The following is a 16,229-nucleotide window of genomic DNA, read 5'->3' on the forward strand; positions in this document are numbered from 1 at the left end:
GAGTCTGTGATTCGCTGTTAAACCTTATTAGTTGAATCCTTCAAGGTCCACTTCCTACAAAGCTAGTAACTGATTAATATACTTGGATAATTCGTGATCAAGAGGAGTAATTTTGCACTAATGCTAATTATACCAAGGGTACTGTTATACTGTGTCCAGGAGAAAATTACGCCGTCATAATCCACTGAGGTGGTAGAAAACGACAGGTGCCAATGACGACAGAGACAGATTGCGTCATCCGACACAGGAGTCTCAGAGCAGCAACCCCTTCGCTGATTCAGTGTTGGACAAAATCGACCACTGAGTACCCATACGCTTCAGAATCACCGCCACGAAAGTGTCGGCCCCATTTGTTATGTGTGGGGCGCTTCCGAGCAAGTAGTACTGAAGTCAGTTCCGATCAGTCTCCATGAGCTGTGGGCTGTGGTTGGGCGCTTGTTGATTAGGATGGCTTCCCAACGCTCATGGTATCTTAATAGACTCCATGCTAAAGGTTTTCATCTGGTGTTTGTGGTCGTTCGAATTCCCCAGTACATATAGCTCCGTGGAAGTCCGGCAGATCTCAGTACAGCTGCTTTCAACATGGGGAGCAACTGCACTCGACTTCCTTCATCCCTGTTCGGGCGTTCCATGAATGAATGGCCGGACCGTCTAGTCTGTTTATCCAATCGCCGCTCAGTCGTCCAATACGGAGTAATGGCACGTGAACGCGAGGCCAAGGATAGTGTGAAAGCGAAATTTCGTTCGAAAAAATAATTTGTGAAGCATTACTTGTTTCAGTGAATGATACATTAGGTAAAACGTGCATACAAATGTGTGCCGGAGATCTTCTCTTTACATTAATATCAACTTAAGGATGTCGCGCTTTATGTCAGAATATTGTAAACATCGATTCAGAAGTCGGACATGTGGATATCTCGAACATTTTTTCTCGTTCCACGAAAGCAGCAAGAAACACTGAAAGACAAGCTGATGAAATAACGGCGAGTATGCTGGCCAGCCAGCATTGTCCAAGCAGTCGGAGTGAATGCATGCGCGGATATGTAGACCGATACATATCAGAAAACGTATTACCTGTCTATTACTGCGCATTTTGTTTATCGGGATTGTTGTTGTGGTCTTCAGTCCTGAGACTGGTTTGATGCAGCTCTCCATGCTACTCTATCCTGTGCAGGCTTTTTCATCTCCCAGTACTTACTGCAACCTACATCCTTCTGCATCTGCATAGTGTATTCATCTCTTGGTCTCCCTCTACGATTTTTACCCTCCACGCTGCCCCCCAATACTAAATTCGTGATCCCTTGACGTCTCAGAACATGTCCCACCAACCGGTCCCTTCTTCTTGTCAAGTTGTGCCACGAACTCCCCTTCTCCCCAATTCCATTCAATACCTCCTCATTAGTTATGTGATCTCCATCTAATCTTCAGCATTCTTGTGCAACACCACATTTCGAAAGCTTCTATTCTCTTCTTGTCCAAACTATTTATCGCTCATGTTTCACTTCCATACATGGCTACACTCTATACAAATACTTTCAGAAACGACTTGCTGACACTTAAATCTATACTCGATGTTAACAAATTTCTCTTCTTCAGAAATGCTTTCCTTGCCATTGCCAGTCTACATTTTATATCCTTTCTACTTCGATCATCATCAGTTATTTTGCTCCCCAAATAGCAAAACTCCGTTACCACTTTAAGTGTCTGATTTCCTAATCTAATTCGGTATTATCAGGATTAGCCAGTACGAAATACGGTATTGACGACAACTTAGTTTTTGAGAAGAAAAAATTTGGAGAGTTTATTAAAAACTACAGTGAGAAACATTACTTAACTTAGGAGTGAATAACAAGCCTCTTAATAAGATTTAGTTTGTCACTGACCAAGTTACTAATACATGCAAAGCATTGAAACCGTATTAGCATTATGCATACAGTACATATATTTTGAGCACATTTCTGAAACACATTTATGATGATGATTATACGGAAAATGAGACTGCAGTGGTTTATTTGATCATTTATGCTGCGACAGATACAGTCCATTTGACGAAGAAAACTGGTGACCTAAATTCGATATATAAAACCTTCACGCAAGAAACGCAGACCGGGTGAAACAGCTTGTTTAGAAGGCTAGAGTCTGCAGTTACGCAGTACGATAACAACATGGAAGTGCTACCGGAGGAGGATGTCTCAGAAAAACTTAATGGTTACGACAACGACATTGCAAAAACTCGTGACATTTTTGCAGCCCTTCAGAGACGTAATAGAAGTGTTGGAAGGCGAGAAGCATCCTGAAACTCTGTTCGTTTTTGCTTTGGGTGTAAAAACTGAAAACTCATTGCAACACAGGGCCCAAAGATACAGAGGTACGTTTAAATTGCTGTAGACCCAGTTCTCTCGTTTAAGTCGAAATTCGGAAGTTCCACAGAACAGCAGCATTTCCATGGCCGCTCTGCCAATTGTGAAAAACGATGTCCGTTACTGATAGAGATGGTACATGAAATACTGTGCCTCAGATTTGCGATGAAATACCAGTTGCAGGTGAGCTGGAACGAAATTATAACGCTTCTGTGTTTGTGATATCTTTAAGTGTTTACTTACGACCAGTGCTGCTCACCAACATGTATGTTTTTGGTGTGATTAGACTGTGGGGCATGTCATACTCAATCTGTCGATGAGATTAACTTGTATTTAAGCTGAATAGACAGTGGTTATGACGAGTATCCGCTTGAGATGGGGAAGAGCAACAGCGCTAGCTCTCGCAAGTTATCTGGTTTAGCGAGAAGAATGTTTCGTGTTCCAGCCTCAAATGTTGCCAGCGAAAGAAACTGCAGTCGGCAGGGAACCTGCTAGGCCGAGTGGTAATGTACCTGCCTCCCATGCAGCTGGTCGGGGTTCGAGATTTGCACTCGGCGGCCGAACTTCCCCGAATGGGGGCGCTCGGCCAACAATGCCGCACGATCATTCATTCTTATCTCGCACAGACGAAGCAGACTTGATCGGAAGCGGGTCGATGATACCCTGACAATTCTTTGTAATTACAACACGAACAGAGTATAATTCGGAGACATTTTGTTTCCGTTAAATTTCTCATTTGTTGGGTGAGGCTCGGCCACAGGTAAGCCAAGCTGCGCGCGACCACGTACGGGTCGAGGCTCGACCTGTCGGCCCTCCTCGGAAGTAGTCCGTGCAGCGCGACGCTTTCTCGTTTAGAATTACGCTGCGGCGTGTTCTGGTCGGCACGACACTCTTCAGTTCGGCAGAATATTGTGGTGTAAGTGCAGTTTACCCATCGCTATTCGTTGATGGTACAAAGGAAGTTCACAGGTGCAGTGGCTGTTGGTGCTACAAAAGACACCATCTAGCAAGCTGTCGTCACAAGCGTCGAGAAACGAGTAGGAGTGACAAAAGAGAGGAATGAGAACTCTCAGTACCTATTATGGAGTCGCATAATCCACGGGTACTGCAAATTTGCTGTGGAACAGCATTACAACACCCTGCAGAAAGAGTTTAAAGATTTAGATGGCGATGAAAGAGCAGAAGTTACAATTATCGACAGACTGGATTCGTTGTGCTCTACATCAAGAAGCACTTCGCGCTAGATTCGCGGACATGGACGAGATGAAATTGGTACTACGAATAGTAAATTTTCCTAAATCGCAAGCATTATTAAACGGTTAGTTGGAACAGTTTTCGATGGAACTGAACGAAGAGTATGGAGACGTTATACATTACTGAAAAGTAATTTGGTTAAATCAAAGTACATGCTTGCAACGACTTTCGCATTTAAGACCCGCTATTGATGAATTCATGAAGGTAAAACGGAGGGCTGGAACGAAAATTAGAATATGCACAACGGACTGCAGACCTTGCATTTTAAATGGACTTGACTGCACACTGCCCACAGTGATGGGGATGCATTTAAAAAGGAAATCGTGTTGTGAAAGGGAGAAATTCTGACAAAAAACTCAGTCCACTTTCTTAATCTCATTGGCGTCAAGGAAAACGTGAAGTTTCAAGAATTCATTGTGGCCTTGAAAGAATTACAAGGATAGTTTTCTAAACGTTGTGTGGATACTGCCAATCTTACATCTCTATCCGAACTGTTTTCCAGTAGATTCGCTATTTCAGTTGAAAGAGGTCCTATGCTTGTGCTGATTGAAGAGACTGATCTGCAACGTAACTTTTGTTTAAAAGACAAACCCTGCGTAGTTTTCCTTGGGAAGAATTTCAGAGTCTCTATAATCAGGCTGCAAACGTGATAAAATATATCGATCAGCTTATGTGCGTGAATGGCTGTTTGGCGTTTTGGCACTCGGTGAAAGCGGAAGACTTACGGGATCAATTTGTTGTCCGTTTGTGTGTCCGATTGTTAAAAAAACCTCTTTTCTATGGAACGGGAAAATGTATCAAGTTGTAATTTGTCCGTACTAAGGTCTACAGTGCCTTGGCTGCGTAAAAAATGGAGGCTTCTGAGTCAATGCAGCCATAAAGGACTGCCATTTATGTCACATATTTTCGTACTATCAAACTGTCTCATTAAAACCTGTAAGATAATTACTGTTGACATAGAGTAATGAAATGTGGCAGGGAGCAAGGTTTCACAGCATATGTATACGAAAAAAGTGCCGGCCGAAGTGGTCGTGCGGTTAAAGGCGCTGCAGTCTGGAACCGCAAGACCGCTACGGTCGCTGGTTCGAATCCTGCCTCGGGCATGAATGTTTGTGATGTCCTTAGGTTAGTTAGGTTTAACTAGTTCTAAGTTCTAGGGGACTAATGACCTCAGCAGTTGAGTCTCATAGTGGTCAGAGCCAACCAAAAGAGTCAGAATATTGTTAATCCGTAATAATATCACACAACAATATTTCATTTGCTACGTATTAGTCGCCTTCAGTTTTGAAATTAAAACATTCTCGAAAGTCTTGGAAACACTGGGACTAATATCTTGCCAGCATCAATGTCCATAAAAGGCAAAAATCACTGATATTCTAGATTCCGGGATTGGATGAACTATCTATGTGTATAATTGTATTTGTAAGAAGGCATCAGCGCGCAACTAAATACAACACCATTCCGTGGCAACCAGAATATGAAAATCAGTGACATTGTCTGTATCTGTCGGTATGCCGGCAATCTGTACCAGATAAAAATTTTGTCTTCAGCCCGCCAAAAAATACTTAAAAATTAGTGTTTAACGTCCCGTCGACAACGAGGTCATTAGAGACTGAGCGCAAGCTCGAATTACGGAAGGATGGGGAAGGAAATCGGCCGTTTGCTGTCAAGGGAACCATCCCGGCATTTGCCTGAAGCGATTTAGGGAAATCACGGGAAACCTAAATCAGGATGGCCGGACGCGGGTTTGAACCGTCGTCCTTCCAAATGCGAGTCCAGTGTGCGAACCACTGCGCCAGCTCGCTCGATTTTGTAATCTGTGTTATTGAGAAATATGAAATGTAAAACAAAGACGTACGCATTGTGAGTGCGTCGCCATTTAAATCCGGCGCGTCCGGAGTTTTCCTCGTCTTGCCCCTGCTCACACTCGGACAGCGCGTCGTCGTCGTGGTCGTTGTGTGCAGCCACGCCATAGAGTTATCCACTCCCGCCAGACCACGGCTACTGTGCCGTCTTCTTGCCCATCCCTGTGTTAGGCGGTAAATTTCCCATATGCCTTCCGTGTTTGCATTGAAAAGTCTGTGTTGGTACCAAAAGTTCTATCCCTACCTGCTCTTGCTGCTACATTTTGTTTATTGCAGTTAATGATACATTTCGACAGCTGCTGAATGCGAAAGTACATTATTCAAATTAGTTTCTTGGGCGGGATGGGAACATCGTCATGTTGTGTACAATTCTGCAGTTGATTTTTATTTGAGCCAGTAAATACAATTTATTTATAAATATTATAATACAGTCGTATTTAAAGCAAACATTATAAATAATAAGGTTAGTGAGCAACAGATAGTTGCCAGTAAAATGTGTAAGTCATTTGCTTTGTAGTAAGCGTCGTCATTGCGGATGAGCAGGGGAAAGTATATTATAAATAATGACACTGTTGTGATATCTGCAATACTAAGGAAGTCTACGATAAGCATCGCGAAGTAGCGACAACATTGAGGAATCGGAAGCTCTACTCGTATGTGACTTTGGTGCATTACCTACTACTGACAGTATCTGTCTTACATACGTCCTGGAACTGGGACGAGATACAGCTTCTAGTCCCACTTTGTAGTACTGTATAGAGCAGGAAATTGAAGGAAGGACGGATTGGGTTGGCTCCGTTCGCCGTGGAGCGCCTGTGAGGTAGGAACGCAGTCAAGTGTGCTCGCGCGAGGTCCCGAAGAGACTGCCCGCGCGACTGACGTGCTACAGGGGTCGGGGTTGAGCGACAGGTGGGTCGCCAGAGCGCCGGCGGTGACGTCACCGGCCGCGGCGCCCCGCCATGCGCCGGCGCACCTGGTTGGCGGAGTCGTCGCCGGCGCCGAGGCGGCCCCAGTCCTCCTTGATCATGTCGGCCGCCTTCTCGGCGATCATGTAGGTGGGCGCGTTGGTGTGCGCCGCGGGGATGACCGGCATGACGGAGGCGTCGACGACGCGCAGCGCCGCGACGCCGCGCACGCGCAGCCGCGGGTCCACGACGGCGTCCGGGTCCGAGCTGGGCCCCATCTTGCAGGTGCCCGACTGGTGGTAGATGGTGAAGGTCAGGTGCCGCGCCGCACACTCCCAGTACCTGCAGGGCCAGAGGGCGGATCTGTACCACAGCTACCTGCTGTCTTACGTAGGGCTGCGACTCGAGTTATTCCTCACTTGCCCGTTGTAGGGAATGAACTGCTAAAGAATAAGGACATTCTCGAGACACTGGGGCACCAGCATGTTGCGGTAGAATTTCGTTTGTGCTGAAACTAACTCGGAGCCAAACGCAAAACTGTGTGCACGTTGTTGCTCTTACGTTACTCCCTTTTTTTGTCTGTTACTGCTCCAGACGACGTTGACTTAGCAAGACATTTATATCGACTAAATCATTCTATTTATCTGTCCAAATGGCTCTGAGCACTATGGGACTTAACTTGAGGTCATCAGTCCCCTACAACTTAGAACCACTTAAACCTAACTAACCTAAGGACATCACACACATCGATGCCCGAGGCGGAATTCGAGCCTGTGACCTTAGCGGTCACACGGTTCCAGACTGAATATTTATCTGTAATAACTATCTTTGTTCCATAACAGCCTGAGCCAGCTGCTGTGGCCGAACGGTTCTAGGCGCTTCAGTCTGAAACCGCGCGACCCCTACGGTCGCAGGTTCGAATCCTGCCTCGGGCATGGATGTGTGTGATGTCCTTCGGTTAGTTAGCTTTAAGTAGTTTTTTGGGATTGATGACCTCAAATGTTAAGTCCCATAGTGCTCAGAGCCATTTGAACCATAACAGCCTGAAAATTCTTTATTCTAATTTCCTTCTACATCGCACCTAATAACATACTTATATCTCTCTATATATATTTTTAATACCATCAGCCTCACATACAATTAGATTGCGTTGCTCAGTATATAATCTCAAGATAAAAAGCTGTTGTCCATGTGAATGACGAGCGATGTGAGTCGTCTGAGGAAGACTTAATTCCGAAATATGTAAGTTGAGTTAAAGAAACTAAATGTAGGACCTAGAACAGAAATTTGAAAAAAGAGTACAAACCTGACCGCACTAGTAAGTGAAATAACATTCCTTCATTGACAAAAAGCTTCAAAATTATCGTCTATGTTTTCCAGTGTTAATGCAACACATGGAGTTTGGGGAATTAAGTATTTAACAACGAAATGACTACGAGGATATTTAAGTTCATACAGACATGACCATTTTCAAGCAAATAGTGGGCAAAATATTATCGGATTTACATTCCGGTCCAGTCAGATATTTCAACCGCCACGACATTGAGGCCGAGTAACAACCGACCCTTCTGTTGTGACCGCTAGTCATGACGTCACAAGTGCTTATTCCATTGCCATACAGCGTATAGTTTTCGCTTCCCGACCGACGTGTCCAGCGTCGCAGTTGGTGGGTTCTATTCCGTAAGGGGCTGCACGCCGCCGCTTTTATTGAAGACTTGCTTGCTTTCTTAGTATCTATAACAGTTTTCCTTATAAATTATAAAAATACTGGTCCTTTCGGTGCTCTAGCATGGTAGACTGTATCTGCTCAACGTAATAATGATTCCGTTCACATGGTGTCCTGTATATGTTTGGGGTTCTGAGTCCTGCCTCGCTTTTCATAAGCCTCAGGAGTGATTCTTAATGGCTGGCTGAGAACTGACCTCGAGTCGATACGTCTACGTGTTGGTCTGTATCTTCTGTACCGTTATCAGTTACAACCACTCATATCATAGGTCCTGCAAGTACCAAGAGTGGGGTTAGGCAGTAGTTGCTAATGCAGAAATCACTCAGTTGGCGAAGATTACGAGGAAATGACCCGTCACCTCTCAGCTGTGGGTCAGTGACACCCCAGGTAGGTGGGCCTGTATCAGTCTACTGTCGTGTTCCCCTACCCTAAAGGCTCGGCCAACCAGAGAGCGAGCTGCCCGCAAGGGAAGGCGCTGTCGCGCGACCAGGACCCGGCGATCCGTTCGTCGACTGTCACTCGTTGCGACGGAGTCGCCGCTGTGCAGTAAACACGACTAATAGTTGCGATGACTGCCATCTGTGATTATTATTTCAACTCTCTTGAAGGAAGCGACGAATGTTGTTATATGATATTAACAGTAAACGGGAAGACTACGACGAATTCCACTATCTTTGTATGGGACTGCTGTGTAGTGAAGACACCATCTTCAGTTATTTTCGTGTCTCGCAAACAGTTCGAAACGTTAGACAAGCTCAATGAAACAAAAGTCGTGACTAATTCCAGTTGAGGATCGCTAATCCTCCGTTCAAAAGATATAAATGGAAAATATTAAAAGATCCAAGAATTTTATTAAATGATTCTCTAGACTGATACAGTAACATTACTCTGTGCTCTAGTCTCTGTACAGGGATAATAATGATAGAATTCTTGGCTGAAAGTTGTTGTAGGATATAATTGTAGCAATTGAGGTATGTTTCACACAACAATATTAATGTGGTAGCACATATGATCCAACTATTTCACTGGGGAAGATAGTATTGTGATTCTTCCATTAAATAGTCACACGAAAATCAAAACGACAGATATCGAAAGACGAAAAGCAACTGAAATCGCTCAACCGAGGGCAGGCCACTGGATCTGTCCGGATACCAGTACGACCACCCTACATAAAGTATGCTAAGGGACTTGTTCCTCTTGCAGCAGCAGTGTACGGCAGATCGCTACGTCCTAGTAATTACAAAAAAAAAAAAGCCACACCTCTCGTTGTGTCAGTTTTCAAAAAGTGTTATCGAAACTACAGCCCTATATCTCTGACGTCTGTCTGTTGCAGAATCTTCTACGCTAGCATGTAACTGCATTACTGGAGATTTAAAATATTATATGCGGGAAGCAGTGTGGGTAAAGTAACGATCTTGTGAAACCCATTTGGCTCTGCTTGTCCACGAGACCCAGGCGATAGATACAGACGTTCAGGTAGATACCCTGTTCCTAGACTTCCATAAGGCGTTCGATACACTTCCTCACTGCCTCCTAACGAACGAAGTACAAGCGTGCGGAATATCAAAAGGTCTGTGTGATTGGACTGAAGAGTTTCTGGCAAACAAAACACAGCATGTCATTCTCAATGGAGAGAAATTTTCAGACGTGAAAATAACTTCAGGCGTACACCAACTGACTATTACAGTACCATTACTCGTAATTTCCTGAGTGCAGGCCTACTTACATGACCTAGCGGAAGCTCCACGGGACTCTTCGTGGATGATGCTGTCGCATGTGTAGAAGTCGTATTAGAAAACTGGAGCGAAATGCAGGAATACATGCGTAGGATCGACGCTTAGTGGAGGAATTGGTTGTTGCATTTCGATATAATTCAATGTAACGTACTGCGCATAAATAGACAGAAAGACCCATTACTGTAGAATTACACGATTGCAGAACGATCAATGAAAACAGCCACCTCCATTAAGTATCTAGGAATATGCGTCCGGGGCGGTTTAAGGGGGAACGACAACATAAAACTAGTCGGAGACAGGGCAGATGCCAGACTGAAATTCATTGTGGGAATCCTCAGAAAACGTAGTGCCATGAACAAAGGAGGTGGCGTACAGAACCTTCGCTCGACCAATACTTGAGTACTGGACGTCAGCCTGGGGTGCGCACCAACTAGAATTGATAAAGGAAATAGAGAAGATCTACAGCAGAACAGGAAGTTTCTTTGAAGGTTTATTCAGTAAGCTCGAAAGTGTCACGTAAATCATCAACCAACCCAAGAGGAAGGCGCTGCAAGACAGGCGTTCTGCATCGCCGTGTGGTTTCTTGTTGAAGTTCCGAGACCGTACGTTCCTAGCAGAGTCACCTTCGCAGGTGCATCTGGCGAAGAGACCTTGAAGGTCAAATCGGAGAGATTCGAGCTCAGACAGACACTTACGAACAATCGTTCTTCCCGCGATCCACTCGCGACTGGAAGTCGAAGGTGCATTTATTTGCCACGCGGGGTAGCCGCGCCGTCTTGTCACGGTCCGCGCGGCTCCTCCCGTCGGAGGTTCGAGTCCTCGCTCGGGCATTGGTGTGTGTGTTGTACTTAGCGTGTTAGTTTAAGTAGCGTGTAAGCCTAGGGACCGATGACATCAGTTGGGTCCCATAGTGCTTACCAAAAATTTTCAATTATTTGTAATTTTCATCCACATTTCTGTCTTTCTTACCACTTTTTTAGATTTCTGTAACTCGACATGTACAAACGGAACCCTTGTAGGATCGCTTTGTTGTCTGCCTGACAGTAAAGACCAAACACTTCTTCTCAGGGACAGATGGACGTGTCAAGTTGAAATTTGTGTCACATATCAAATAGTATGGTCGCTTGGATATTTTTAAAAAAATGGGCTTCTAATTCAATTTAGTAAATGGATACGGCCATTAATGTCACGTATTATGATACTCGAAAACTTACTGATTAAATCTTACAGCGAACTTCCCGTTGAAATTTGGCAAGACGCAAGGTTTCAGAGTACGAGAGAGGAAAGAACTGAAAATTGTCAGTTTGTAATTACATCATACGAAAAACTATTTTTTTGTCATTTTTTATCTCTGTGTGTCTGTGTGTCTCCGTCTTTTAAGGCTCATTTTTCTCGTGGACAGGTTGGCCTATCAAATTCAAATATATGTCAGTTATCAAGGTCTGCGGTCCCTTGGCAGTGAAAAAATTTAAGATTCTAAGTCGATGCAATCAAAAGATCCGGCCGTTTAGATAACATATTTTGATACTTGAAAACTCGCCCATCAAAACTCATATGGTATTTCTCGTTGTCTTAGAACCGTGAAATTTGGCAAGAAGCAAGAAGGTTTCGTAGTACAAGTAAAGTAAAAAGCTTGAAAATTGTTAAATTGTATCACATAAAAAAATCTCTTTCCGTTAGAACATATGTTGCATTCATCACTTGTCGAAAGCATAATAAACGAACAATACTGCACGAAAGCGTAAAATGTAAGTTGTAGTCATGTTTTAGGAAGTAAATAAAAACTATTTTATTGACTCGCCTATATCTAAATACATAAACTGAAGTCCCCTGTTCGCTTCCTTTTTGTGTGTCTGCGCTAGTCGGAGGAGCTAGTGTAGAGATTCTGATACGGTCTTGCAATTTACTGGACCGATGTCTTGCCAGTACCTATAAGACAGGCAGAATTGTTGAGATTCTCGAGTCCCAGGACGGGTGAGCTGTATAAAGTCTGCACGGAACCGTCAGTGCGCGTGTGCTACTGGAACGTGGCTAATTTTTGTTATTTCGGTGTGGCGTGTGTTATTGTACAAACGTAGTTTTGTAAGCAACGAATCGATTAATTATTCGGTTTTCTGTTCATTTCTCTCACTCTACTTGCTGCCTTCCTCAATCGAGAGTGATCTAGCGCGCGCGCACACGCCTCCTGTTTGACAGGGACGGTGCCACGGTGTAACGTGTGAGACCTCGGCCAGTTGTGGGCTATGACCACGCAGCCTAACCGCTCGCTGTCTAGCAGGATCTGAAGACGGTGTAGTCCTTGTGGAAACACTTACTCCCTGGAGGATACTAGTGCTCAATAATGACATTGACAGAATTAACCAAATCCTGCTACAGTTCTGTGGCAATGTGCTCGCGACGTAGGCTGAAGTGCTTGTCCTTGCTGGCTGTCATAATCTGGATGAACAGATGGCCCGGTACTGCGCTCGCCTGCCCTCCGTCACTTACTTGTCGGTGTTGAATCCCAGAGAGGCGCAGGCCGGTATGGGGATGTCGTGCAGCTTGGAGGCGAAGCGCTGCATCGGCCGCGTCTGGGCGATCTCGATGGTCTTGCGGATGCCGGCCACCATGGTGTCGACGTCCTGGCGGTGCGCGAAGTAGTTGTGGAAGATGCGCGGCTTGGCCTGCGGGTCCCTGCTGCGCAGCATGACGCGCCCCCGGCTCAGCGGACGCATCAGCATCGGCAGCACCATCCACGTGTGCGCCTGCTCGATGGGCCCGTACACCGCCCCGTACAGCTCGTCCTGCACGCCGAAGCCGCGCCGCAGCGTCGGCTCCGACACGATCGAGCCTCCCTGCAAGGAGAGCCGCAGCGTCTTCAGGTGCGCCAAAGCCAGCTGGCTGGCTACCCGGCCTTGCGTCGGGTAGCAACAGAAACCAAGCCGAAACAGCATCTGAGGCCAAAACTGTACTGTGTAGGTGCGGTAGTAAGCCATGACAACCACCATCACCAGCACCATCATCCTGCTCCTGCCCTATGTGTAGCTGTGGTATAACCACACAAGAAAAAAAAAAAAAAAAAAACACCCCAAGGAGATATCACGCTAATACTGTTTAGCACGTCCACCCGCCTTCACAGAGGCTTCATTTCGGGCAGAGAAACAGTGTCCACCAATTTCTACATGTGTGCGTATCCAGCCGGTGGGACCATTGATGGCTACATCCCAAAAATAGAGCTACCACGCTGTTGTGTGTAATGTTTCACCGCTTTTCCTAATATGGCAGCAAGTCGGGCAAATTGATCCACTTGTGGTCATCGTCATATCCAAATGCGATACCTGCTTTGTGCCATTGTGTCACGTCTCCACATCGACCTGTATTAGTGCACTGATTCCACACAACCCGCTGACACACACAGCGTAAATCAGTTGCCCCTACCGCGGTCCCTTTATGCAACCCGCAGCGTGGTATCTGGCCTTCATAAACCACGCGTGAAATTTTCATACACCGTCGCTCGCTAAGCGCAAACTACTAGTCCTGCAGAAGAAAATCAGCATAAGCTTTTTGTAGGAAATGTAATGCAGATTGGATACGTCTTCACTGGAGACCGCGGTTATACATTCATGAAAAACGTACAAAAGTCACCTCCAGCAGCGCATCCACTCGTCACTCATCCCCCACCCCCCACCAACTAGGATTTCTGGTACGTTATTTGTGGCACTCCCTCCTACCATTATTCCCTACTTTCATTTTTTTGGTCTATACTGATTAAGCCACTACGCCACCAGCATAGCCGACTACTTTGTTAATATTAATTTAAACGCGCCGTGGTAATGAGACAAACGACTTTTGTAAACGTTAAGCTAAAACTAATTGCGTTGACAATTCGATACAAACTTAAGCCTTGCTATCACAAAAGTTTCGTCGTCAGAAGGTTTGACGAATACAACGATGTAATTGTTTATTTCATGCTGTTAAAAGTCCGCCCCGGTAGCTGAGTGGTCAGCGTGACAGACTGTCAATTCTAAGGGCCCGGGTTCGATTCCCGGCTGGGTCGGAAATTTTCTCCGCTCAGGGACTGGGTGTTGTGTTGTCCTAATCATCATCATTTCATCCCCATTGACGCGCAGGTCGCCGAAGTAGCGTCAAATCGAAAGACCTGCACCAGGCGAACGGTCTACCCGACGGGAGGCCCTAGCCACACGACATTTCCATTTTATGCTGTTAAAATTCACAAAATTGTTAAGTAAAATATACACAGACGTCAACTTTACGATTTCAAAGTATTCATCTAAGTCCGTCGCGCAATAAGGCGAGTGAACGAAGAGCCAAAAAAGATCAAATATGGGAAATAATTTATGCAGTAGGTGCTTCATAAGGAAGTTACTAATCTATGCTTACGCCTCAGGCTATGTGATGCAAAACAAACTAGGGAAACGGCTAACTACTCATTGTTTGAAGACCAGCTATTATAATTGCGAATTTCGTAAGGCACAGTTATGACAAAGTCAGAAACTTTAAAGACAACCAATGTATCAAGAGGCGCGGGAAAAGTGAAGAATGCCAACCTTGACATGAAGGATGAACAGAGAGGAGCAGAGGAACGAAACAACCGGAATGGTGAAATCCTCGAGTTTACAACGGCTATGTTGACAAGTTATTTAGAAATGAGGATGTGGGAAACTGAACTCTGTGATTGACCAATAGTTGAGGAGGTAAGAAAGGTGATGCTACATCGTTCTCGCTAGGGCTAAAACTGCTTTCATCTGTTGCGGCGCTTAACTGTTGACGACCAGTGTTTGTGCAGCTGCTACCTTACGGTCTCCGCACTTTGCAGCAGTCCTGTCCGGCTGCACTCTAACCCAGCTCTCCGTTGGACTTGGTGTGCTAATGAATTCTGTCCCTCAGTTTTCATGTTACGGAACTAGATATTTTCCTTCATATTCCTGGCAAACCAGTAGATTATTTCATGCATAATGCCTTCTACAAGTGGCGTTCCATAATCATTTACACTTCACTTATTGTAGCAGTCGTTAAGAACCTCTATGCCTCGGCAAATACATGCAACTTTCTGAGCGTAGTCTTCGTTAAGCTACACGCATTTGTGCCCCCGATATGGTAACTTCTGTGCGCCGTCTTCGAACCACTTTTTTTTGAGTCTGACGCACCCATCTCAGGACAGAAGTTCGGAGCTGCTGGAGGTCTGCGAAATGATGGCCACACAGAGATTTCTTCGTAGCCCCGAATAGGCGGTAATCACAAGGGACAAGTCAAGACAATATGGTGGGTGTGGCAGTACCTGGAACCCTTAGACGGCAACTGCAGCTGTCCTTGTCCGACTCGTATGGTGGCGACTGTTGTATTCCAAGAACACTCCTTTCACTATAGTCGACATAATCGTCTTGATACATTCAGCAACTGTATAAATATTTGAGATAATTCTATTTTATTGTTCCGTCTCAGTTGCACATTTTTAATTAGATGACATGTTTCTGTCACTCTCGATCACCTTCGGACCCAAGTAGTTGCGTCAGAAACCCGTCTCGACTACTCAGAACCACATATCAGAGAATTATCTTAAACACTCCTTTCGTCCATTTTCGTACCAGAACTGCATGGCGCAACCTCCAAAGTGCCTTCACTTAGGAGGCGCTGTTAGTGGTGGTTACTGGTTCTAGCCAGTCCATGGGGAGGTTTCCGTCCTCGTCCCAAGAGACTGTGGCCATGCTTGTTTCCACTGAAGACGCTGCACGGAATTTTTTCGGCAGCAGCCTGCCTGTATGTTTCCACCCCACTTATTTGGCCCTGGTCTCCTTCTCACGGTAGTAGAGCCAAGTCGCGTCGCCAGTCACGTGTTTGGACATAAAACCTTCTGGATCCTGGCTTTGCAGAGTGCTTCTGACAAGTTCTCAATCCGGCTCCAGTTCATTGAAGATGATGTAACGGTTCTCCTGAATATGTCTTTCCACTCTTGAAATCTTGACTGTTATTACTCCACTGACCGTTGGGTGCGGCTATTTTACCAGTCAGCCGCACAGGTGTACACGGTTTCTGGTGGCATGCTGCCACAGTGTTTACAACATCTTTCCGCAGAAACCACGACCTCCAGCATTGTCCTTGATGATCACAGAGTATGTTGCCCCATCACGAAATGACAGCGATCGGGAAAATGGGCTATACTGTGCAGGGAATACGCTTTTAGTGATCATTCTGCCACCTAGGGGTAGAACAAAGTACTACATACTTACAGATGTAATGATGCTTCAGACGCCGAATCATGAACGATGGGAAAAGCAAAGCGTAAATCAATACGGAACGCCCCTCGTGTAAATTAAAAGAAAGGACAGAAGTTCTTGTTGAGGTGTTTAGGAGGAAGGAAGGAAGGAAGGAAGGAAAGAAAGAAA

General features: G+C 45.3%; 1 protein-coding gene across 1 annotated transcript in view; it reads right to left on the reverse strand.

The window, feature by feature from the left end:
• Positions 1 to 5,838: 5,838 nt before the first annotated feature.
• The window catches only part of LOC124544788 (glucose dehydrogenase [FAD, quinone]-like), a 116,117-nt gene continuing 105,726 nt past the window's right edge, over positions 5,839 to 16,229 (reverse strand). Inside the window, exons 7-8 of the mRNA XM_047123469.1 lie at positions 12,334 to 12,680; positions 5,839 to 6,726 (exon numbers count right to left, since the gene is read on the reverse strand). Coding sequence (XP_046979425.1) covers positions 6,417 to 6,726; positions 12,334 to 12,680 — 657 coding nt within the window. The 3' untranslated portion in view covers positions 5,839 to 6,416. The remainder of the gene's footprint in view (positions 6,727 to 12,333; positions 12,681 to 16,229) is intronic.

This window comes from Schistocerca americana, chromosome 8 (genome assembly GCF_021461395.2).
Source record: "Schistocerca americana isolate TAMUIC-IGC-003095 chromosome 8, iqSchAmer2.1, whole genome shotgun sequence".
NCBI lineage: Eukaryota > Metazoa > Arthropoda > Insecta > Orthoptera > Acrididae > Schistocerca > Schistocerca americana.